This window comes from Ahaetulla prasina, chromosome 9 (genome assembly GCF_028640845.1).
Source record: "Ahaetulla prasina isolate Xishuangbanna chromosome 9, ASM2864084v1, whole genome shotgun sequence".
Classification (NCBI taxonomy): domain Eukaryota; kingdom Metazoa; phylum Chordata; class Lepidosauria; order Squamata; family Colubridae; genus Ahaetulla; species Ahaetulla prasina.
Window position 1 is genome coordinate 33,303,630 of NC_080547.1, and position 26,542 is coordinate 33,330,171.

General features: G+C 42.2%; 1 protein-coding gene across 3 annotated transcripts in view; it reads left to right on the top strand.

Annotated features, from left to right (window-relative positions):
- Window positions 1–26,542, top strand: part of ADRA1A (adrenoceptor alpha 1A) — a 52,978-nt gene that overhangs the window by 11,484 nt on the left and 14,952 nt on the right. The window contains exon 4 of one of the 3 annotated variants that reach the window (XM_058194689.1): window positions 6,077–6,143. The exons of the other annotated variants lie outside the window; for them this stretch is intronic. Coding sequence (XP_058050672.1) covers window positions 6,077–6,143 — 67 coding nt within the window. The remainder of the gene's footprint in view (window positions 1–6,076; window positions 6,144–26,542) is intronic. 3 annotated transcript variants of the gene reach the window in all.

A 26,542-nucleotide genomic window follows, 5' to 3' on the forward strand; every position in this document is an offset into this window, starting at 1 on the left:
AGCAGTCTGGGTCCTCATTGTTACCCACCTTGGAAGGATGGAAAGCTGAGTCAACCTTGAGCCTGGTGAGATTCGAACTTCCAAATTGCTGACAGCCAGCAGTCAGCAAAAGTAGCCTGCAGTACTGCACTCTAACCGCTGCACCACCTCAGTTCAAGCAATTGGCAACCAACATATATTTATGAAGGTTGCAACATCCTGGAATCATGTGATCATCGTTGGTGACCTTCGCAGCTGGCTTCTGACAAGCAAGGTTAATGGGAAACGCTGGATTTGCTTAACAACCGTGTGATTCACTTATCCCCTGCGATGATTTGCTTAACAAGCATGGCATAAAGGTTGTAAAATGAGGTGTGACTCACATCACAATGCTCCCAATTTTGGTCATAAGTCAAAGAATGTCTGTACTTTCTTTCCAGTCAATCAGGTTAACTAACTTGAAAGGTTGATGAACCACGGTGGCGCAGTGCAGTACTGCAGGCTATTTCTGCTGACTGCCAGCTGACTGCAATTTGGCAGTTCGAATCTCACTGGCTCAAGATTGACTCACCATCTTTCCATCCTTCCAAGGTTGCTAAAATGAGGACCCAGATTGTTGGGGGCCATAGGCTGACTCTGTAAAATGCTTAAAGAGGACTTTAAAGCAGCATATAAATTGAAGTGCTATTGCTGTTGATTAAAATAAGTAGAAGGTTATCCAGATATTTCTGTAACTTAATCTTGACACGGGACTCTCTTTTCTTTTGGTACGAAAGCTAGCCTTTATTTTGATTTTTTTTTTCTTTCAAATTCTAGGAAGCTTCCCGAGAGACTCCATTTAAACCATGCAATTCGAGAGCCATAATCAAATTTCACTCTCCCTTCAGAGCAATCAGTGAAGTCTGGCAAATATCCTGAGGGTAACATAGCTAAGTTTCAACAAAGGGAAGTCATCACAGGGCTAATTCTGTGGGCCCTAGCTGTCATAATATTGGAATGTGGTTGCCAAGAAATCATAAGCATATGCAAAAAAAAAAAAAAAGATTAGAGACACAGTGTTCTCCTTCCCCCTCTGTGAATAGGGCACCTGAGTAAATTTCTTGCTGGACAAGTTCTTAAGTGAAATGGGCCTCTGTGGCTCAGACTGCTAAGACAGTCTGTTATTAACATAGCTGCCTGCAATTACTGCAGGTTCAAGCCCCACCAGGCCCAAGGTTGACTCAGCCTTCCATCCTTTATAAGGTAGGTAAAATGAGGACCCAGATTGTTGGGGGCAATAAAAGTTGACTTTGTATATAATATACAAATGGATGAAGACTATTGCTTGACATAGTGTAAGGCGCCCTGAGTCTTCAGAGAAGGGCGGGATATAAATGCAAATAAAAAAAAATAAAAAAATGCTTGTCATTTTGAAATGCAAACCCTCATAACTAGGAGCCCTTATAACCGTGATGGCGAAACAATGGCACACGTGCCACAGGTGGCATACAGAGCCCTCTCTGTGGCCACACGTGCTGTCACCCCAGCTCAGCCAGCTGGTCGTCGGGTTTCCGAGATGCGCATGCGCACCGGCCAGCTAGTCTTCAGGTTTTCAAGGCACGCATGTACACCGGCTAGCTGGTCGTCGGGTTTCCGGTGCTCTGGCATATGTGTGCGTGTGCATGCGTGTGCATGCGTGCGTACGCGCCTTCCAGTTTGGGCACTTTGTGCCTCAAAGGTTCACCATCCCTGCCTTATAAGGACAGTTGCCTACAGAATTTCTATCTTTGCATGATCCACATTACTTTAGAATCTTGTTGTTTGATTTTCTTCTCATGTCTGGCCCTTGGCAAGATTCCTGTAAGGAGATCCAGTAAGTAAAATTCAGAGTTATTTACGAGGGAGATAAAAATGAACTGCATTCCTCCAGATCCCAACTTGGGAATCTATTGACCGACTTTCTAAGATCTCTCTGTGCAAGTGGTGTGCAAGATTATTATTTAACTGAGAGCCCCATCAGCTTTGGAGTAGAATACCGGGGGGGGAGGGGTGCGCGGAGTGTCTCCTTCCAAAATTTGAAAGTATTGGGCCAGTAATTGGATAGAGCCAAGACTTAGCTCTATCTCAAGATGATGGATGGTTAAAAAATATGAAATATAAACAAATAAAAAAAAATTAAAAAAATGCTTGTCATTTTGAAATGCAAACCCTCATAACTAGGAGCCCTTATAACCGTGATGGCGAAACAATGGCACACGTGCCACAGGTGGCATACAGAGCCCTCTCTGTGGCCACACGTGCTGTCACCCCAGCTCAGCCAGCTGGTCGTCGGGTTTCCGAGATGCGCATGCGCACCGGCCAGCTAGTCTTCAGGTTTTCAAGGCACGCATGTACACCGGCTAGCTGGTCGTCGGGTTTCCGGTGCTCTGGCATATGTGTGCGTGTGCATGCGTGTGCATGCGTGCGTACGCGCCTTCCAGTTTGGGCACTTTGTGCCTCAAAGGTTCACCATCCCTGCCTTATAAGGACAGTTGCCTACAGAATTTCTATCTTTGCATGATCCACATTACTTTAGAATCTTGTTGTTTGATTTTCTTCTCATGTCTGGCCCTTGGCAAGATTCCTGTAAGGAGATCCAGTAAGTAAAATTCAGAGTTATTTACGAGGGAGATAAAAATGAACTGCATTCCTCCAGATCCCAACTTGGGAATCTATTGACCGACTTTCTAAGATCTCTCTGTGCAAGTGGTGTGCAAGATTATTATTTAACTGAGAGCCCCATCAGCTTTGGAGTAGAATACCGGGGGGGGAGGGGTGCGCGGAGTGTCTCCTTCCAAAATTTGAAAGTATTGGGCCAGTAATTGGATAGAGCCAAGACTTAGCTCTATCTCAAGATGATGGATGGTTAAAAAATATGAAATATAAACAAATAAATAAAAATCCAAGTCAGTTATTGTAGGAGGAGGACAGGCAGAACCTGGGGGTGGAGTCAAGAGAGGAATTGGTCTGGCATCATGATGTTGCCACAAGCGATCCAAGTCCAGCCTCCCTTGAATTCTGCTGACTCTTATTTAGCGACAATTTAGTGTTGGCTAAAGAATGTAATTGACTAGATTCTTCTGTATAGGCTTGAGCAATAAATCTTTTGAAATAGAACTTAACATGTGATTCTGATTCCTTGCACCTGGCAGTTACATAGCTAACAGTTCATATAACATAACATAACAACAGAGTTGGACATGTTAATCTTGGTTAATTTTTTGTGGCTTAGCATGAAATGGTTATGATGGGGAGTATTGTGCAACTCAGAAAATTGGTTAATTCAGTAGCCAGTTTCTTATATGATTTATTCCACTATTGGTTTTAATTGTATTTACTGTTAAAATTAAATTAATTAATAAATATAGGGAATATCGACAGTTCCCATGTCTTAAAGCATTTTCCCTAATCAGTTACAATTTTTTTTTATAAAAAAAAAGACAGTTTCTGACCAATTTTGGGTGAGAATGTATACCAGGGTTAGGGAATGTTTGTCTTTGGGAAAATGCATAAATTGGGGACAATGCTCAGATTTTTCATGGCATGCTCTTAGTAGGCTGGGTCCTATTTGTTTCCCCCCTTTTAAACTGCCTTTTGTCTCAGTAGATCAGGATATCTCATTACGCCGTCTCAAATACATTGTATATAATATACCAGTATATATACCAGTATATTATACCAGCATATAATATACCACATTGTTATGATTGGAACTTTTTTCACCCAGGAATTGACCATACTTAGGCACAGAAAGTATATTTGTTCCTTCCTGGCTTCTTAGTAGGTGTTTATTCAACATTTCACTTTCTATTTAAGAAGACTAAGGTTGGCCAAAGCTAAATACATAGATGACTCGGTTCCATTGCTCCTATTATATTTGTTCTGGCTTCCGCAAATGAATAATTAGCATATTCATTTTTTAACCTCTGGCGTCATTGAGATGTGAATTGCCTTCTGAGTTATGAATGGAAATGAAGCATGAGGAGGGGCAGAACAGGGGGATAGAAATGCAAGCAATGGAAAATCAGCTTTGCCCAATGGTTAGGATTTATTTTATTTATTTATTTATTTATTTTATCACATTTATATACCGCCCTATCTCCCTAGGGACTCAGGGCGGTTCACAGGCGAGTAAAAAATACATATAAATACAGATTAAAATACAATTAAAAAACTTATTCTACATAGCCGAATTATTAAAAAACAATATAAATAATAAAACCCATTAAAAACCAATATAAATTTAAAATCTAATCCAGTCCTGCGCAGATGAATAAGTGTGTTTTAAGCTCGCGACGGAAGGTTCGGAGGTCCGGAAGTTGACAAAGTCCTGGGGGGAGTTCGTTCCAGAGGGTGGGAGCCCCCACAGAGAAGGCCCTTCCCCTGGGTGTCGCCAGACGGCATTGCTTAGCTGACGGCACCCTGAGGAGTCCCTCTCTGTGAGAGCGCACGGGTCGGTGAGAGGTATTCGGTAGCAGTAGGCGGTCCCGTAAGTAACCCGGCCCTATGCCATGGAGCGCTTTAAAGATGGTTACCAACACCTTGAAGCGCACCCGGAAGGCCACAGGTAGCCAGTGCAGTCTGCGCAGGATAGGTGTCACACAGGAGCCACAAGGGGCTCCCTCTATCACCCGCGCAGCCGCATTCTGAACTAACTGAAGCCTCCGGGGAGCTTCAAGGGGAGCCCCATGTAGAGAGCATTGCAGTAATCCAGACGAGATGTCACGAGGGCGTGAGTGACCGTGCATAAGGCATCCCAGATTATGTACCATCATGTCACTGCCAACTTAGCAATTACATAGATATTGACATGACAAACTGTCTCCAACCTACTTTTTCTGGTTTTCCAATGGTGCATCCAATGCCTTTGTAACTTACTCTATCTACCCTGCTGCTGATCATTCCCTTCTTCCCTTTCCTTCCACATTTCCCAGCACGGTAGACTAATTTATAAAATAATAAGACATTAAGCTGATCGTTAAAGCTCTGACAAGTTTAGTGGTAGAACATTCAAATGAAGATACCCACATTCACAGATATTCCTACCAAGACACTTTCTTCTCACTGCTTACCACATCAATGTAATTTCCCCTCTGTGTTGCCTTTTGTTCAACAGCTCCGTAAATAATGGATGAATTTCAAACTTCCGAAATAGCTGTTGCATTCAACTTGAATTCATTACTTTCGCTACCTTGAATGAGAGAAAATGATCCCTTTTATCACTCCAAGCACTAAACCATATTTGGGATGGAATGTCCTCCATCTGTGGATGCTTCAGACCATTCTCTCACCTTTGAAAATAGAAATACTAATGTATTTCAGGTTCACCTGTTCTGGTTCATCTGTTCATTGATTTATATCCAGTAGCTTTCAACCTACCTTTCCCCAAGGAGATGAAAATAATATGCACAGGATAATGTCCTTTTTTTCCTCTTCATGCAGCAGTATTTTGGGGAAGACAGAGCCAAGGAGAAGTAATTGGCTCAAAGTCACCTGAAGTTAGATTTGACCCTGAATATCCTGCATCCTAGTCCAACTGCTTAACAATCACAGAACAGTAGCAATCACAATCCTCTGTAAGGATTCTCCTGTGAAGGTTTTGGATCAATCCCATTGGGTACATTCATTAAAAGGACTATGCAAAGATTCAAATTTAAAGGTAACCTGATTGAATCACCCCTTCCAATTCCATCATCAAGGTCATTTAGCATGCTAAATTGAATCAGGTGGCTTGAATCAGTTCAGAGATCTGATGGGCTGCTGAGCACAAACCCCAGTGCTTTTATTATGACTTCAAATCTTTGATTCAAGGGCACAAATTGTAAACTTGAAGTAGCTTGGCTCTTTGAATCAATCAAGATTCAAAATGAATTGTACTCTCCTGATAATTGCATTCTTCCACCGGATTCAACAGCAAGGCAAAAGATTCCAAAGTATAAATATTGTGTGCCTTTAACGGCCCAGAAACCTTTGTCTTTGCCAGCATCATCCAGTGCTTCTAAAGAACTTGAATTCTCTCACATCTTCTATCTAGACCAGGACTTAAGAAATTGAATTCTCTTCCCTTTATCCCACTTAGGATTTTTCTGCCAACTTTCAGAGTTTCCCAAGATTTCATGGGAGGAAGTCATGACAGGGAGATCTTGGTATGTAGCTTCATCGTGCTTCTCAAGATGCTGTCTGTGAAATCCTTTACTTCTGCAGACATGCTTGGCAGCATCTGGATTCTAATCATTCTTCCATCCATTTTCATGAAGTTTTATGACAAGGTTCATTTGCAAAAATAAATTGAAATGAAATAAAAATAGAGGAACTGCTCCACAAGAGCGAAGATATCTTGCTTTCAGTTTGTGGGGGAAAGGGGTGAAATGGGATACCATAAATCTCGAAAAAATTCATAGTCATCTAATGCTTTGGGTTTTATTTTGTTTTGTTTCTGAGAGCCATTGCAACCAATGTGTGCTGTCTGGGTCTTTTTAACCTCCAGACCAAAAACAAAGACCATTTGCTATATACTATTCTAGGCAAAAATTCGCATTTTCCAGATGGTACATTATGTTTAAATGCTATTGATAGGTGGGGTGATCATTCAATTGCACTCTTTCTTTTTGCTATTCTTGCCAACTTCGGATACATCATAAACTTGAATGCTATCAGCATCTTGACTATTGCTGGGTACGGTGGACCATAAAGGACCAGAAAAGGATGGAAAAAAGAAATAACATTACAATTTTAGGACATAGCACAATAGCCTTCCAGCTTTGTTAATATTTCCTGAAGTCGAGATTTTAACAAATTGAACCAAAATGCAGTATGTAAACAAATGCATTGTCTATAATGTACCATTATTTCTCTTTTAGATCTTCTCATAATATAGCTACGAGAGGGGGGGGGAACTAGGCATTTGGGGGGAAATGGATTAAAAGCTGCTAATTTCCAGTTGTATCCAATATTTTTGGGTGGTGCTCATCTCCATTTCTTAATCAAGGAAACCATCATTGTCTGAAGATACTTCCATGGTCATAGTAGCCAGCATGACTATATGCTAAGATCATATAAAAATTTAATAAATAAAATAAATAAAATAAATCATGGAATGCTGTTACCTTTCCACCTAGGTGGTACCTATTTATCTATTCACATTTGCATGTTTTCAAACTGCTAGGTGGACAGAAGCTGGGGCAAGTAACGGGAGCTTCCTCTGTTGCAGGCTATCAGCTTTCCAGCTGACAAGCTCAGTGACTTTAACCACTGAGCCATTGCGCCCCCTGCTCTGAATGTTTAAAAATATACCATTTTGCAGTTGTTCTGAGCTCCTTTGCAAGGTAGTAGAGAATATGGTGCTCAGTTTTGTTTGCTTTTACCTTTTGGTGCCTTGCCCTTGATCTGAAAAAAAATCACAAATGAGGCCCCCCCCAGGTCTGAAGTGAGATGCAGGAAGTCAGAAAGGCTGATAGAAAAATATTTGAATGTGCCTACAGATTTGAAAAGCTACGTAGAAAAGTGTTATTAATAGAAGAAAATGGAAACTGCTTGACTTTCTGCTACAGAATTGCAAATCCTATAAGTAGCCACCAAAAAGGCTCCGGCTTGACACATGACGCTACTGGGATACGGATCATGGGATCCCCTAATCAAAGATCCAAAGGGATGACATATCAAGGACTTGTTTGAGGGCTGCAGGGATCTGCATTTGGCAAGCATGGGAAAGAAATCTGCACACTGTTGGCCGGGATAGAGGGAGATGGGGACTGGGCATTAGGATGAGCTGCTTTAGTTCCAGGATTTAGCAGATGACATGGCAACTGAGGCTGTCAGACGAGGAGGGAGACAGCAGCCGGGCATCCAATCAATGGAGCAGTTCAGCCATAGGGCGGGGCATGAGCAGTGTCGAATGTTTAAAAAGGGGCTGAGAGGCAGAAGCTCTCAGCACTGACTTTATACAGAGAGACCTTGACTTTTACTGAGACCTGGTTTATAGCAGACCCAATAAACAAAGTCATTATCAGAAAGAAAACCAAGTTGGCTTGTTTCTTCTCACGGCGTCTGACACAACTATGGCTGAGCTAGCCGAGAGGCCTACTCTCATGTTTCCATCACATTGATCTCTGGCAATTGTGTGGAAGCAAGAGAACATCTTATGATGCAAATCTTGTTCTTTAGAGAGATTGAAAAGACTCGAGACTAATGGGAAGTGTTGCTATGTGATCGGAATGTTCTATCTATGGTGCCTGATTCACACATGAAAGTTCCCATTTCTTGCTGCAACTACCACATAAACAATGCTATTTTAAGAAGCCAGGAATCTATTACAGCAGTTGTTTCATCAAAGGATATAAGACAACTACTAAGGAGCTAGCCAGCTTCGTGAATATGACTGTGCAATTGTTCATTTTAAACCATGAACATCTTGCTGGTTCGACTAATTGCATCATTTATCTAAACTCTATTAGGGCAGACAATTTTTAGTAAGCAGTGAGCTAAGAGAGGATTTAGGCGAAGAAATTAGCGAAGCAGCCAGTGAACGTGGCTTAAGGGAGGGGAAATGGCAAGATACATTCTATACAGCTTGCATCAGAACTGAAGGAATATAGAATAATGGATTTCTGCAAATTATTGCAAATTATTAATAATTGTGTGATTTGCCTTTGTTTCTATAAAAGAAGGAGCGCAATATAATTCTGGCTGCAATATACCTTGCAGCCAGAATATGTCCATTCATTGGTCTTGCCAACCACCCACAGATTATCATTTTTAGGATATAATCAGTGGTGGGACTCAAATAATTTAACAACCAGTTCTCTGCCCTAATGATTTCTTCCAACAACCAGTTCACCAAACTGCTCAGAGAGTTAACAACCGGTTCTCCCGAAGTGGTGCGAACTGGCTGAATCCCACCACTGGATATAATGATCTATTCTCCATCTTCACTCCAATGTTACCCTTTTTACCCCAGTAGACCTTCATTATTCTCTCTTAGCACTGTGATTTGCTTATCTTATTACAAAGGGGGAAGGAGTGTGGCACAGCTTCAATCACAACAATACACGAGCACACAATAGATTTAAGCTTAATGTGAACTGCTCCAATCTTGATTGCAGAAAATATGATTTCAGAAACAAAGTTGTTAATGCCTGGAATGCACTACCAGACTCTGTGGCCTCTTCCCAAAATCCCCAAAGCTTTAACCAAAAACTATCTACTATTGACCTCACCCATTCCTAAGAGGTCTGTAAGGGGCATGCATAAGAGCACCAGCGTGCCTACCGTTCCTGTCCTAATGTTCCCTTTGATTGTATCCAAATTCATATAGTTACTACATACTTATGATTATATTTATGCTTATATATTGTAATTTCATGCTTATGATTATATATACTGTTGTGACAAATAAAATAAATAAATCAAAAAATCAAAATAGAGGTGGAAGGGACCTTGTAGGTCTTCTAGTTCAACCCCCCGCTCAAGAAGGACACCCTATACCATTTCAGACAATTGGCAACTGACTGTTCAGACTCTTCTTAAAAACCTCCAGTGATGAAGCAGCCACAACTTCTGAAGGCAAAGTCATTCCACTGGTTAATTGTCCTCACGTTTCTCCTTAATTCCAGGTTGCTTCTCTCCTTGATTAGGTTCCATCCATTCTTTCTTGTCTTGCCTTCTGGTGCTTTGGAAAATAAATTGATCCCCTATTTGTGGCAGCCCCTCAAATGCTGGAACACTGCTATCATGTCACTCCTAGACCTTCTTTTCTCTGGACTAGCCATACCCAGTTCCTGCAACTGTTCTTCATATGTTTTAGCCCACAGTGAAGAGATTGTGCTACTTTAATTACAACACCCAAATCATCAGAGAAGACAAAACACAACACACAAAATTTTGCAGCTTTTTTCTTTCTAAATTTCTAGCCAACCCCATTGCATTCCTCAAGTTGTTGAAACTCATCCTGCTCATAAAAGAGAGTTATAAATGTTAATATAAGCTCTTGTCAATATAAGTCCAAATCAAATGATCTCACCTATCTTCACTAGCCCAATATATTTTCTCCCTTCCCCCCAAATTTTTCCAAGTATGGAGACAATCAACTTGTGCAACCTGATTGTTGTTGTTGTTAGTTACGAAGTCGTGTCCAACCCATCGCGACCCCATGGACAACATTCCTCCAGGCCTTCCTGTCCTCTACCATCCTCTGGAGTCCATTTAAACTCATGCCTGCTGCTTCAATGACTCCAGCCAGCCACCTCGTTCTCTGTCGTCCCTTTCTTCTTTTGTCCTCAATCTTTCCCAGCATTAGGTGAGTCCTTCTTCTCATTAGATGGCCAAAGTATTTCAGTTTCATCTTCAGGATCTGGCCTTCTAAAGAGCAGTCAGGGTTGATCTCCTCTAGGACTGACTTGTTTGTTCGCCTTGCAGTCCAAGGGACTCGCAGGAGTCTTCTCCAGCACCAGAGTTCAAAGGCCTCGATTCTTTGGCGTTCAGCCTTTTTTATGGTCCAACCTTCACAGCCATACATTGCAACTGGGAAAACCATAGCCTTGACTATACACACTTTTGTTGGCAGGGTGATGTCTCTGCTTTTTAGTACGCTGTCTAGATTTGCCATAGCTTTTGATTGCTGTGGTGTTGGCTACCAGTTTTTCTGACTTCAAAATAGGGTTGGGATCAAGTCACGGGGGAAACAATGGATGTTAGCTTTGATTGCCTCTGAAGGTCATCAGCTGGAAAAGTGGGCTTCTATGTTAATTGGCCTCAATGAGAATAGACTGCTGGGGGAAGGGTCTGATCCACAAGGCACTACATATGTTTTCATCTGCTTCCTTTGTGAGAGGTTAAACATGTGAGAGAAAAAAATATCACCATAATTCAATTAATCAGATGGCTTTCAGATATAACTGAAGGATATAAGGATAGGTGAACCTGGACTGTTTACCCAAAGTTGATTCAGCACCTTTTCCTACTGGTATCTAATCATGGTACAAGCATGTCCTGGCTTTGTATATTCTTCACCATTGCACAACATTGCCTTTATCTTGTCCAAAACTCATAGCTGGGATGGATCATCTTCATTTGTACTAATGTTAAAACATCATTTCTTCATTATTCTAATACCACCTAAGGAAAGACTTGGAGTGTACAAAATTCTCCAGGCCTCTTAACCATTACCTTGGAGGGTAATAAAAAAAAACTTCAGGAGTTTGAAGCAGAAGTATTAAAGAAAGGATAAGGATCAGCAAATTTCAAGCAAATACAGATTTGGGATAGCTCAGTGGGATCTGGAATAGCTCAGTGGGACATATAGGTACAGCTGTGAGGAAAGGCTTTTAAAGAGCTCTGGGAGATTCCAAATCCAAGCAGAAATCTTCCACAAATCCTCCTCTTGATCTCAAATATCCCTGCAGGATCCAAACTGAGTTAGTCACCGGGACCAGAGGTTTAGTCTTCCAAGTTTTCAGACTTTTTCTGGAGCCCTTCCTCAGGGAACTTCTCTCTAGCAGGTTAGAGAGAAGTTCCCTGAGGATGGGCTCCAGCACAAGTCTGAAAACTCAGAAGACTAAACCTCTGGTCCTGGTGACCGACCCAGATTGGATCTTCCAACATTATCCTGGGACACGTATGTTTGTCTTCATTCATATATCCCTTTTAACCAGTGGTGGGATTCAGCCGGTTCGCACCAGTTCATGCGAACCAGTTGTTAAATTACCCACCCACCCCTATCAAAGTGGATCCTGGGTGCTGCACTCCGCTACAATGGAGAAATAGGCAATGGAGCGGCTGGCATGAGGGAAGAAGAAGGCTGCTTTCCCTCTTTCTTCTCCCTGATCCTTCCCTTTTCCCTTGTGCCAGCCACTCTGTTGCCTGTTTTTCCATTGCAGCACATCGCCCAGCATCCACTTTAATAGCAGGGGGAGGGGTGTAATTGAACAACCGGTTCATCCTGGATCAGGTTGGCTGTCACGGGATCGTACCACAGCTCCCACAACAGCCAACCTCACCCTGGGCAAACTGGTTGTTAAATTATTTGAATCCCACCACTTCTTTTAACTCCATAATAGAGCAGCTGGCATTAGTTAGTCTTCATTTTTCTTGCATGATGCCTTGTGGAACCAGCCAAAGGACAAAGTCACAGGGCAGACCAGTTGTGCATGAAGTTAAATCAGCATATGCAGTTCAGACATGGTTCTTTTAATCCGGCATTCAGTGACAACTACTTACAGTAACCCACAGAAGATCTTGGCACAATGTCATTATTTTGCTTTCAGATATGTAGCCTGATTCTCAGGTTTCAAATAGGCATGGGAATAAATTGTGTTAGTGCTAAAAATGGCTGTTTGTTTGGAGATAGGATGTCTTGCAACGGTGGGTGTCCATATTGGGCTCGCATGGCCACCAGTCTTTGGGATGTTTATGTGATCTCAGTTACACAGTTACTTGTTAGGTTGGCACGGTGTTCAAAAAGAATCTTTTTTAAAAAAGAAAGAAAAAGAAAGAGTGCGAGAGTAATTAACAAACTTTCAAAAAAGTTTTCATCTGGGCCTTACAAACTCAAGCAATTTCAGAATGGTCTCTAGGATCATTGTTTGAAAATAGCGGGATGGTTTTACAAGAATTGCACTCTTTTTGATAGATCAGACTTTTTTGGGAGGGGAGTGTCCTATGCAATTTTCTTTGTTTAGAAAAAGCTGGGGGAAACAATGGATGTTAGCTTTGATTGCCTCTGAAGGTCAACAGCTGGAAAAGTGGGCTTCTATGTTAATTGGCCTCAATGAGAATAGACTGCTGGAGGAAGGGTTTGATCCACAAGACACTACATATGTTTTTATCTGCTTCCTTTGTGAGAGGTTAAACATGTGAGAGAGAAAAATATCACTCTAATTGTTTCATTTTTGAAGAGCTGATACTTAACAGATCATTGCAATCAGATAAATGGTAGAGGGGGTGGGCTGGGGCTTTTAAAGAAGAGAAGCAGGCAACCATGCCACTAAATATCATCATAATTTTTAGTGGTATTTTAATAGTATTTATTTTGTAATAGTACTGTTTATTTTATCTGCCTGTAAACCGCCCTGAGTCCTTCGGGAGAAGGGCGGTATAAAAATTTAAATAATAAATAAATAAATAATAAATAAATAAATAATAAGAACTGAATTAAGAATAATAAGAATTGAATTAAAGTTGCCATCTTGAATTAAGGTTCTTACTAGCTCGTCAACATAATCAAAGTGAGTTACTTTACAGGTAGTCGTTGCTTACAACCAGTGGTGGGATTCAAATAATTTAACAACCGGTTCTCTGTCCTAATGATTTCTGTTAACAACCAGTTCACCAAACTGCTCAGAAAGTAACAACTGGTTCTTCTGAAGTGGTGCGAACTGGCTGAATCCCACCACTGCTTACAACCATTCGTTTGAAGTTACGACGGTGCTGGAAAAGGAGACTTACGACTGGTCCTTGGAGTTGTGGCCATAATAGCACCCTTGAAGCCACGTGACCATGATCTGAGCACTTGGCAACCAGCTCGCACTTAAGATGGTTGCCATATCCCCTGGTCACATGATGGCCATTGGCAAACCTTCCTTCCAGTTTTCAATTGCACACCCTGCCTTACCTGCCTGTTGCTCTGCCCTGTGAGCCACACAGGACTTGCTTAATGATACATGAGCCACTGTTAAACAATGTCAAGGATCACTGTCCCTAAGCAATGCGGTCACATGACATTTTTTTAAATTTCATTTTGTCACAACAGTATACACAAACATCAACATAAATAAAAAACAACACGTCATAAAAGAAATATATATATATATATAAGTAAAAGTATGCAATAGCTATGTTAATTTGATATAATGAAGGGAACAATAGGACAGGAACGGTAGGCACTTTTGTGCTCTCATGCACGCCCCTTATTGTCCTCTAAGGAATGGGATGAGGTCAATAGTAGACAGTTTTTGGTTGAAGATTTTGGGATTTTGAGTAGAGACTATGGAGTCAGGTAACGAGTTCCAAGCATTAACAACTCTGTTACAGAAGTCATATTTTCTGCAATCAAGTTTGAAGCGGTTGACTTTAAGTTTGAATCTATTGTTTGCTCTTGTATTATTGCGATTGAAGCTGAAGTAATCTTTTATAGGAAGGATATTGCAATAGATGATTTTGTGTGTTAAACACAGGTCACGTTGAAGTCGGCGGAGTTCTAAGTTTTCTAATCCCAGGATTTCAAGCCTGGTGGTATAAGGTATTTTGTTGTTTTCGGAGGAGCGAAGAACTCTTCTAGTAAAATATTTCTGGACGCGTTCGATTGTATTAATGTCAGAGATGTGGTATGGGTTCCAGATGGATGAGCTGTATTCAAGAATAGGTCTGGCAAATGTTTTGTATGCTCTAGTTAGTATTGTAGAGTTTTTGGAAAAGAAGCTGCGTAAAATTAAGTTTACAACTCTTAGAGCCTTTTTTGCTATGTAGCTGCAGTGGGCTTTGGCATTTAGGTCATTTGATATGAAAACTCCAAGATCTTTGACAGGGTGGGGGTTATCAGTAAGGTAATGACCATCAAGTTTGTACTTGTTGATAGGGTTCTTTTTTCCAATATGTAAGACTGAGCATTTGCTGATTGAGATTTGGAGTTGCCAAGTTTTAGACCAATCGGAAACAAAGTCAAGGTCTTCTTGAAGGGTAGAAGTATTGTTAGTGGTATTAAATAGTTTGACATCGTCAGTGAAGAGAACACAATAACTTGAGATTTATTTATTTATTTATTTATTTATTTATTTATTTATTTATTTATTTATTTATTTATTTATTTCGATTTTTATACCGCCCTTCTCCCGAAGGACTCAGGGCGGTGTACAGCCAAGTAAAAATTCAATATATAAACATTAAAAAGAAGTTAAAAAGAAATATTATAATGTGGCCGAAATTTTAAAACAGTTTAAAATCTTAAGACATAAATACCCCAATTAAATTTCAATCCAGTCCCGCTTGAATAAATAGGTGCGTTTTCAGCTCACGCCGAAAGGTCCGAAGATCAGGCACTTGACGTAAACCAGGGGGAAGTTCATTCCAGAGCGTAGGAGCTCCAACAGAGAAGGCCCTTCCCCTGGGGGCCGCCAACCGACATTGCTTGGCGGACGGCACCCTGAGAAGGCCCTCTCTGTGTGAGCGTACGGGTCGGTGGGAGGCAAAAGGTAACAGCAGGCGGTCCCGTAAGTACCCGGGTCCTAAGCCATGGAGCGCTTTAAAGGTGGTAACCAAAATCTTAAAGCGCACCCGAAAGACCACAGGAAGCCAGTGCAAACTGCGCAGGATTGGTGTTACATGGGAGCAACGAGTCGCTCCCACTATTACCCGCGCAGCTGCATTCTGGACTAGCTGCAGCCTCCGGGTGCACTTCAAGGGCAGCCCCATGTAGAGAGCATTGCAATAGTCCAAGCGGGAAGTGACAAGGGCATGAGTGACCGTGCATAAGGCATCCCGGTCAAGGAAGGAGCGTAACTGGCGCACCAAGCATACTTGGTGGAAGGGCCTCCTGGAGACGGCCGCCAAATGATCGTCAAACGACAGCCGCCCATCCAAGAGGACACCCAAGTTGCGCACCCTCTCCGTTGGGGCCAATAACTCGCCCCACACAGCCAGCTGCGGCTGCAGCTGACTGTACCGGGGTGCCGGCATCCACAGCCACTCCGTCTTGGAGGGATTGAGCTTGAGTCTGTTTCTCCCCATCCAGACCCGTACGGCTTCCAGACACCAGGACAGCACTTCGACAGCTTCATTGGGGTGGTCCGGGGTGGAAAAGTACAGCTGAGTATCATCAGCGTACAGATGATAACTCACCCCGAAACCACTGATGACCTCACCCAGCGGCTTCATATAGATGTTGAACAGGAGGGGCGAGAGAATCGACCCCTGAGGCACCCCACAAGTAAGGTGCCTCGCGGTCGACCTCTGCCCCCCTGTCAACACCGTCTGCGACCGGTCGGAGAGATAGGAGGAGAACCACCGATAAACGGTGCCTCCCACTCCCAACCCCTCCAACCGGTGCAGCAAGATACCATGGTCGATGGTATCAAAAGCCGCTGAGAGATCTAATAGGACCAGGGCAGAGGAACAACCCCTATCCCTGGCCCTCCAGAGGTCATCCACCAATGCGACCAAAGCTGTCTCCGTACTGTGACCGGCCCGGAAGCCAGACTGGAACGGGTCTAGATAGACAGCTTCATCCAGGTACCGGGGAAGCTGCCATGCAACCACACTCTCTACAACCTTCGCCACAAAGCGAAGGTTGGAGACTGGACGATAATTACCCAAAATAGCTGGGTCCAGGGAAGGCTTCTTGAGGAGGGGTCTCACTACCGCCTCTTTCAAGGCAGCGGGGAAAACCCCTTCCAACAATGAAGCATTTATAATTCCCTGGAGCCAGCCTCGTGTCACTTCCTGAGTAGCCAGCACTAGCCAGGAAGGACACGGGTCCAGTAAACATGTGGTCACATGTAGCCTCCCCAGTAACCTGTCCACGTCCTCGAGAGCCACAGTCTCAAACTCATCCCAAATAACCTCAACAAGACGTGCCTCTGCCATCCCACTTGGATCATCGCAATTTTGGTCTAAACTATCCCGAAGCTGAACGATTTTATCGTATAGATAACCGTTAAACTCCTCGGCACGTCCCTGTAGGGGGTCATCCCGCCCCCCCTGTTGAAGGAGGGAGCGAGTCACCCAAAACAGGGCGGCCGGGCGGTTATCTGCCGATGCAATGAGGGTGGAAACGTAGGAACGTTTCGCCTCCCTCATTGCCACTAGGTAGGTCTTAGTAAAAGAACTCACTAGTGTCCGATCAGCCTCGGAACGGCTAGACCTCCAGGAACTCTCTAGGCATCTTCTCCGGCGTTTCATCTCCCTCAGCTCCTCAGAGAACCAGGGAGCCAAGTGAGATCTACACCGGGTCAGAGGCCGCAAAGGCACGACACGGTCCAAAGCCCCAGCCGCGGCCCGCTCCCAGGCCGCAACTAGTTCTTCAGTCGTGCCGTGGGCAAGATCCTCAGGAAACGGCCCAAGCTCCGTCCGGAACCTCTCAGGGTCCATCAGGCGCCTGGGACGGAACCAACGCATTGGCTCCGTCTCCCTGCGGTGGTGAGCGGCGGTCCAAAAGTCCAGGCGAAGGAGAAAATGATCCGACCATGACACCGGTTCCATTACTAAATCTCCTAATACCAGATCATTAATCCACTGTCCAGAGATAAAAATCAAATCTAGTGTGCCTCCTCCCATATGTGTAGGGCCATCAATTACTTGAATCAGGTCCATGGCCGTCATGGAAGCCTGGAACTCCTGAGCTACCGTCGATGACAAGCCGGCCGATGGCAAGTTGAAATCCCCCATGACCAAAAGTCTGGGAGTCTCAACTGCCACCCCGGCAAGCACCTCCAGCAGCTCAGGCAGGGCTGTAGTCATGCAGCAAGGAGCCAGGTACGCAATCAACAGACCCATCTGATTCCTATGGCCCCACTTCACAAGGAGGGATTCACAACCAGATATCTGAGGCACAGTGGACTCCCTCGGCTCTAGACTTTCTTTAATCACAACCGCCCCCCCCCCTACCTTGGGCCCTCGGCTGATGAAATGCACGGAAACCCGGAGGGCACAGTTCAACCAGGGGAATACCTCCCTCTGTGCCCAACCAGGTCTCCGTAATGCCTGTAAAGTCCGCGGACTCCCTCTGTATAAGATCATAAATCAAGGGAGCCTTATTTACCATGGACCGGGCATTGGACAGCATCAGCCGAAGACCCAAGCTCTGAGGATCTTGGCCATCCGGGGAACGAGTAAGGACTGAGGGGCCGGAGCACGTGATCGCCTTTAAACATCGAGCACGTCCTCCCAGGGAACGATACAACCCCTTGCCTCCGCCATATACTCTCCCACTTACCGTACAGATGGAATAACACTCTACGCTCTGAGCATCCCCCTCCCCCCCTGACTTCGGACCCGATGAAATAAAACCGTGAGCACGCACTGGGACTGGACATACCCTCCCCCCCTCCCCGGTGGGTTTTCCCCCCCACCCATCTCAACCCTCCCCCTCCCCTCCCAACCCTTAAAATCCCCATTAAAACTCCCCTTAAAAAATCTATTAAAACAATTGGCTAAAAATCCCCTAAGTCTCCTAGATTTAGCATGCCAACTCTCGGGGTTCCAAAACCCGTCCTCAAGGTGGGCCCTCGATAGTGTGGAGGGCCAAACCTGCGAGAGAGGGGAATCTCGCAGGGCAAGAAGGTCCGCAGTTGAAAATCTTCGCATAACAAAGAGTACGGTAAGCAGCCCATCGAAGCCGGTCAAGGTGTCACCACAGCAGAACGGGCTCTCAGGCTGGCAGGATGGACCGTGGACATCTAGGGCTCCATGGGGCCGCTACTCTACCTCCAAACCCAAGCGGCCACCACTCGTCCCAGGTCCAGATGACACCAGATCGAATCAGCCACTCTCCTCTGAGCCAGTCTAGCCAACCATTGATGTTTAAAAGATGATATGTGGTCTTAATCACAGTCTTAATCTTGGTCTTAGTCATAGTCTTAGCCTTAGTCTTAGTGAGGGCCACGACCATCCAGGACAAGCCCATCAGATGATAAGGCCATCGCGGCGCCGACAGCCAGGATTCCCAGCCGTCGCCGACGCCGCCACCATGGGCCATCCTAGGCCAAACTGCTGAGGGTCCGAATGAGGGCCAATATCACCACCAGCTCCAGCTCCCTTTCAAGGGATTGGGCCCTCCAGATGACTCTTCGGGCCCTCTGCCTCTCATACGTCCGACCTTCTGCCTCTCCAGCGTTAATGGATGAAAAACGCTGTCCCTTGAGGAGGCCGCCGCCACCGCCACCGAAACCTGGAAGTCACACAGCGACCGCCACGGCCAGCGCCCCAGCACAAGGGCCCAAGGAAATGCTGATACCTGCCACTCATCCCAGACCTCACCAGCACTGATGGTAAAAACCGCTGGTGGTAAAAAGGCTCCAGCGTTAATACTCAAAGGCTCTCTGATGGTAAGAAGCTCCCAGCCCCCTGAGGAAGCTGCTGCCGCCGCCGCCGCCGCCGAAAACCCGGAAGTTCGGAAGCCAAGCTACAGCCGCCCCAGCAGCCGCCCCAGCAAGAGCCTGAAGAACGCCAAGCCTGCTCGATCGTCACAGGCCACCAGCTCGTCCGGCCTTACCCCCGTTCGCTGCTCCTGATGTTCCCCCGGCCGGGTCTGGGACCCGAAGGTGAGAAAATAGACATCTCCCGGTCCCAGGCCCCGAAAAAGGCCGTTCCCCGTTCCCACGAAGATAAGGTCACAGAGATCATTTATGTATAGTATGAAGAGCGTTGGTCCAAGAACACTACCTTGGGGAACACCACTTTTGACAGGAACAGGATTTGATAGAGTGCTGCCAATTTTGACCACTTGTTGTCTGTTTGACAGGAAGGCATTTATCCATTTGTGAAGAGGTCCCGAAATGCTGTAGGATTTTAGTTTCAGGAGAAGTTTATCATGTACTACTGAATCAAAAGCTTTGCAGAAGTCTATGTAGATTGCATCTATTGCTTTTCCTTGATCAAGGTTGGATCAAGGTTTCATTGTGTAAAATAAATGTTATTTATTTATTTATTTATTTATTTTCATTACATTTTACATTTACTTTTCATTGTGCTTTACAACAGCATTACTTAGCAACAGGAATTCTGGCCCCAATTACCTTCCTTAAACAATGACTATCTGTATTCTATTTCAAATTAGCAATGTTAGTTAACATGACAATTCCTGGCTTAATGAAGGGCTTGTGATGTTAAAGTAGGAGTAGCAGAAGCCCTGTGCATCCACACACAAAAAAATAATTACTTGTATGTAAGATTTTCTTATTAAGAAATTAGCTTTGAAAATGGGATTGCAATGTACTCAAAGCATAACATTAACTGGAATTTTTAAAAAATTATTATATGAAAGAAATATGTTTTGTCTGCAGAAGGATTTGGGAGCAAACCTATGTTTTCCAGATAAAATGGATCAGAAAACATGTCATGATAAATATTTTTTTGACCCTGTGGCTCAAGGCAGCCAGCTTTTCAGCATCCAAGGATGCACTTGTTTATTAATATAATTGCTCCTGGGGGAACAATAAAAACTCCTTAAAGTATTATGACAAAGATATCAACTAGCTGAACAAGGCTGGATGTTTTCAGCCCTGTTGAGAATAAACCATGGAAATTGATGTGTTGTGCATCAGAGAGGCATCCATGTCTATCCTCATTTTTGCTTAAAAATAGCAAAGATAACACTCCTGAAAATATTGTTGCTGCTGAATCTGAAGATGCTCTACACACTACACACCATGACTACTGTTTCCTTTCTTCTAAGAGTTGGGGTGACCAGTGGGGCTCAAGAAAATCAGGATAGAGGTCGCAACTGTGCGATCAATTTTAAAATGTTTTGAATGTAAAACAAAACAAAACAAGAAAAGGGATTCAACTGCACAAACGCAAATGAGCCACAAACTCTGCCCACAGCTTGGAGTTCAATTCTGATGGGGCTCAAGGTTTTACTCCTCCTTCCAAGATCGGTAAAATGAGGACCCAGTTTGTTTGGGGCAATATACTGACATTGCAAACCATCCAGAGAATCCTGTAAAGCACTATGGGGTGGTAAAGGTAAAGGTTCCCCTTGCACATTCGTGCTAGTCGTTCCTGAGTCTAGGGGGCGGTGCTCATCTCTGTTTCAAAGCCGAAGAGACAGCGCTGTCCGAAGACGTCTCCGTGGTCATGTGGCCGGCATGACTCAACGCCAAAGGCGCACGGAACACTATTACCTTCCCACCAAAGGTGTTACCTATTTTTTCTACTTGCATTTTTACATGCTTTCAAAACTGCTAGGTTGGCAGAAGCTGGGACAAGTAACGGGAGCTAACAGGAGTTACCGGCAGCACTAGGGATTCAAACCGCTGAGCTGCCGACCTTTTGATCGACAACATTCAACATTCTAGCCCTTGAACGTTCTCACCCCCTTTTATAGGGTGGTATATACAGTAAATCTAAGTACTATAGTTATTGCTATTGCCATTTTGACTTTTGTGATTGCTTCCCACGTATGCTGGATTATTTCCTCTATGCATTCTCAAATACATCCATTTGTACTTCCATACATTGTTTTTGCAAATCATCTTCCCAAAGCACATTATTACTGTAATGAATGTGCACATTTTATAAGGATACTTCATACAGATGTTCACAGACTTCGCTGCAAAATCCACTGATGTGCAAATTTCAGAAGAATGCTAAATTTCCATGTAGGTTGGTTCAAAATATAAAATTAGATACCTTAATTCAAGTGCAATTTTCCCCATCTTTGTTTCTCCCCCCTCTCGCTTTCCTTCCAGCAATCAACAAAACCGACATCAGAAGCAAAAAAAATGCTAATAGCAATTCATCAGACAAGTAGTAGACAATCAGGGAACACTCATTAAAACACCCCATGAAGGATGGACAAAGTCTTTGAGGTTAAAAAATTGTACTAATAACTTTGTAGTCTTCTTATTTCTTCCTTCCTGTTAAAAATCAGAGGATTAGAAAAAAGGAAGAAAAGAAGACCTACCGTATATCATTGGCAAAGGAGAAAGGGGTTACCACAATGACAAAACAACTAGTACTCCTAAAAATAATGGAGAAAAACTTTTCATTGTTATCTTATAGTCACTATTTTTCAAAGTAGCTTAATGCCACATTGTTGATATCAGCTCAGATATTCCCTCTTTCATGAAAATATGGACAAAATTACTGCATTGGGGAAAATATTTGCAAAAAAATATAGATTGTTGCTAGTGGTTTTGGAGAAATGTAATCTAAAATACAGGTTCACAAAAATGAAGAGAACTAAACCAAATTAAGCAGAATTCCTGCCATCAAATTGGCAGATCAAACCCAATGGTAAGAATAGGCTTACTGCTTGTATGAAATAAGCCTTGAGTTAAACATATTAAAAAGCAGTTAGACTGTAGTGATCATCAAGATATGATTAAACTACAACTCATGGCATCCTTCACCATTGGACATGGATATCAATTATCACCTTTGGAAAATGATGTATGATAGGTATAAACCAAGGCCAATTAATATAAAAATCTACTTGCTGTATTTATTTGTATTTATTTATTTAATGTATTTATTAATACATTTGTAATACAAAATGTAATTTATTAATAAACCTCCTATACAATAAAAAAAATAGCAATGAAAGCAATCCCATTGAATGTATAGTATTTATTAATACATTCAAACCAGTGAAAAAATCTAGAATCAGAATTCAGAAAATCATTGCACTATTTTATAAAATTTTGGAAAGGAAAGGAAAAGGAAAGGAAAGGAAAGGAAAGGAAAGGAAAGGAAAGGAAAGGAAAGGAAAGGAAAGGAAAGGAAAGGAAAGGAATTTTTCTCAAGACACTAGATCATTCAAAAAAGAATGGGAGACATATTCAAGAAAAGCCAGATTACAAATGGGAGGTAGAATTCTTTACATGTTCATTAATTCTACTTTTCCACTGCACCTCCAAAAATGGGCACCTCAAAATTCAATATTCAATGAACAGTACAAGGCCTTATACTGTTACGCAAGCATTTGAAACTTCCTTTCACTATCATACCCAAAGATTGGGAAATGTGCCATCACTATTTTTAACAAACTTGGCATTATCTCAGGATTCCACTTAAAGTTTGCCAAAAGTTGCAGCGAAGTTGAATTACTGGGGAAATTTTCTCCCACATCTAACTCTGAATGATATAATAAATCATTTTCCGTGTTGCCTCTTGTTTACCTCGGGTGCAAGACAGTTGAAGGAGGAAAATATTTGTTGCTATAGAGAATTAATACTGATGTGTTAAAAGCTTTCTTTGTTTTTTAGTATCAGCCCCAACTAGCTCTCCATTTCTTCTATTGTTTTTCCATCAACATCGTCTTTCTAGTTATCTTAACCTTTGATTCACACCAAACACAAACGCTGCGAAGGATTGATGTATCGTTTTAGTCATGACTATTTTTGTTAGCTTCGGTCCCATTAGTCATGTTTCAACTAGAACTATTTCAATCAGCAGGATTTTGATTGCTGCTGCTCTCTGCAGTCATAAGAAAAGTCTGCAACACTAGAGTTGCAGTCACTCACTCAAAATGAAACACTATGTAATTCTATTGAAGTCTTATCATGAAGAAAGAGAAAGAATCAAAGAATTATACAGTTATGCAATAACCATTAAAACCTCCTGTACAATAAAAAAAATAGCAATGAAAGTAATCCCATTCAGTTGATTTAATGTAATGGATTCTCAGTGCAGAGAATGATGTATATTGATCTGCAACCAGTCTACACAAATAAGACCAATGGATTCAGAATTACAATAAGGCAATGAACACAATCCTTTTGCTTGCTATTCCCCCACATACAAATATGGTCAATTCAACATAGCTATTTATTTGTTTGTTTGTTTAATTGTAAATTTTATTGGCCATCCATCTTACTACAGGGTAATTCTGGGTGAGTTAAAATTAAACGCCAGTAATCAGTAATTTAAGCAAAGTATGTAGGGTCATAAGCCTTAAACTAAAATTACTCAGATCAAACTATAGCAACATATTCCATATTACCAACAAGCGATAAATACAAAATCCCATAAGTGAGACAACTCGCTAACTATTCTGCTTTTAAGTAGTTAGCCAATGTTTTTAGGGTAGCTATCCATTAAGGAATCTTAGTTTCATTAGATCATAAGCAAGAGAAAAAATGTTTTTCCTTGGTGAATTCGGTTCATGAAGAATAAATCATTTCTATCACACAGATAAAGAACTGAAAGCAATAATAGGCAAATCTATCTGGGCTTGGCCATAAGTGCAAAATCTACAGCCAAACAAATTTGGCCAACTTATTTTGAAATCTTTAATCTATAAACTCCAGGCATGGTTAAAATAAACCATATTACTTACATATATAACTCTTTCATTAATGGTGGACTTTTTTTTTAAAGGACATTTAAGAATCTGTGCAAACTTTCATCTGGGCTTTATAAATTGATGGGAAATTAATACAAAGGAATATGCAGTCAATGACAACAACCAAACAAAGTAAAATTGACAGTTTGCCAATATATGATAGCAACATTAGGAGAAAACATCTGACAATATTTGATAGCAAGACTGCAATAAAAAGCCCGAAATAAATTCTGCATTATCGCTGAAACCCATTACAGTAACTGTATTTCCTATATTGAAAACGGATTCCCTGAATCTGTAAAAAATAACAACATCTGTAAAAGAGGCAAATATTCGAAGTCAGCTACCCTGAGTAGTTAAGACAAACTAGAGGCTTAGGGCCTGGCTGAGCTTTTTATAGACCAAACAGCTGTCCCCAGAATTCACTGGGATATTAAAACCTTTGAACACCATTTATATCAGCCATCTCTCTTCTTACTAGATTACAATGTGGCAAAAACAAGAAAGGGCTGTTTATTGCGGAATCCTTGCCAAGTCTTCGTTCCCGTAGGATTTTGTGTTTAAGTCAGTTTAGTGAATATATTTCAGTATAAAGAGAAGTGTTGACATATTTTTTTCCCACTTAGAAAACAAAATAACATGGAAATTACTCCAGCTGTTTTATAACAAACATGGTCACTTGTTGAAAGATGTAACAAGAATGGGGGAGTTTATGGCCTTCCAGATAATACTGGATTTGCCACCTAGCTAACAACTTTCACCAACTCAGGCAATGGATTATATGAACCTTTCAAGTTAGGACTTGTTAGGGAACAGATTATATACAATGTTATATTATTAAATTACAATGCAATCTTGAAAGCTTGGCTGTGCCTTACCCTCCCCTCCATTTTATATACTAGGGAAGGGTTAGGGTTAGGGTATTGGGATGACACAATCTGAGCTTCTTTCTAGTACCTTCTCTGTTTCCTGCATTTAAAGCAAGCTTCTGTTTTGTAACCATTTCTCCATAATTTCTCCAAGGTCAGCTCCATGGCCCGATCTCTACAAGTAGGAATGTGAAAGAGATTGCTTGAAATCTAGAAAGACTTTTAATGAAAAGAAGGACTAGGGGTGACATGATAGCAGTCTTCCAATATCTGAGAGATTGTCACAAAGAAGAGGAGGTCAAGCTATTCTCCAAAGCACCTGAAGGCAGGATAAGAAGCAAAGGGTGGAGAGAATCAAGGAGATTCAAGGAGAGAAGCAATCAAGGAGAGAAGCAATCTAGAAAGAAGGAGGAATTTCCTGGCAGAACAATTAATCAGTGGAATGACTTCCCTTCAGAAGTTCTGGATACTCCAACACTGGAAGTTTTTAAAAAAGATTGGATAACCATTTGTCTGAAATGGTATAGGGTTTCCTGCCTGAGGTTGGATTAGAAGAACTTCAAGGTCCCTTCCAACTTTGTTATTCTGTTTTTCTGACTTAGCTTCCCCAGGCATTATTTAATAAATTTTCTGGGAAAGGTTGTTTCATCCCATAGTTCTAACAGTAAAGTATGAAATGGAAAATGAAGCTGGACATAATAGAACAGGGTGTCACCAAGCATCTTTATAAAACTTTCTCCAGCATAATGTATTTCACATAGGTTAAATTTAACTGTCCTGATTTTTTTATGATCTTAGCCAACGAGCATTCTTATTCAGAGATTGTGGAAACCGAATATATCTGGTAGCCATAAGGTTAGTAAAGGTTATTACAACTTGTATTCATTTCACTTTGTGAAGTCAGGAAGCATTGACTTTTTAATGCCTAATTACTGCTTTGAAGTTGACACCTGATCACCAACTGATCCCTTGGGCCAGATCCAACTGTTTGAAGAGTATAATTTTTCAGAGGTCAGAATGCCTGCAGATTGGCTCATTACAATAGGGATAAAGGGCCTCAGTTCCTGGAAGACAAAATATCTGACGAGGTGTCATTGTATTAAAGAAGTCAGGCCATCTGTTGGTCCACCAAGAGGAAAAATGAACATGAGATTGTGTTTCTTCAAAGCAGATTGTGCCAACTCATAGAAATCCCATTAGGATACACCCCAAAAAATTTTTTATTTGCATTTATATCCCGCCCTTCTCCCAAGACTCAGGGCGGCTTATACTATGTTAGCAATAGTCTTCATTCTATTTGTATAGTTATATACAAAATCAACTTATTGCCCCCAACAATCTGGGTCCTCCTTTTACCTACCTTATAAAGGATGGAAGGCTGAGTCAACCTTGGGCCTGGTGGGACTTGAACCTGCAGTAATTGCAGGCAGCTGCTGTTAATAACAAATTGCATTAGCTGTCTGAGCCACAGAGGCTCCCTCTGATTGGTGTCGTTTATTTTACATTGTGTGATTTTAAAATTCACATTCATCTGCCTTTTCTGACCAAGGATTTTCTGCATGCTGAAGGACAGAATTAGTTCATCGCTCCCCCTTTTTGAGTGTAAGGGCCAGATTACACAATCCACAGAAATCAAATTATAAACTTTCTGGGGATTATTTCACTCCTAAACTACAGCTTGTGG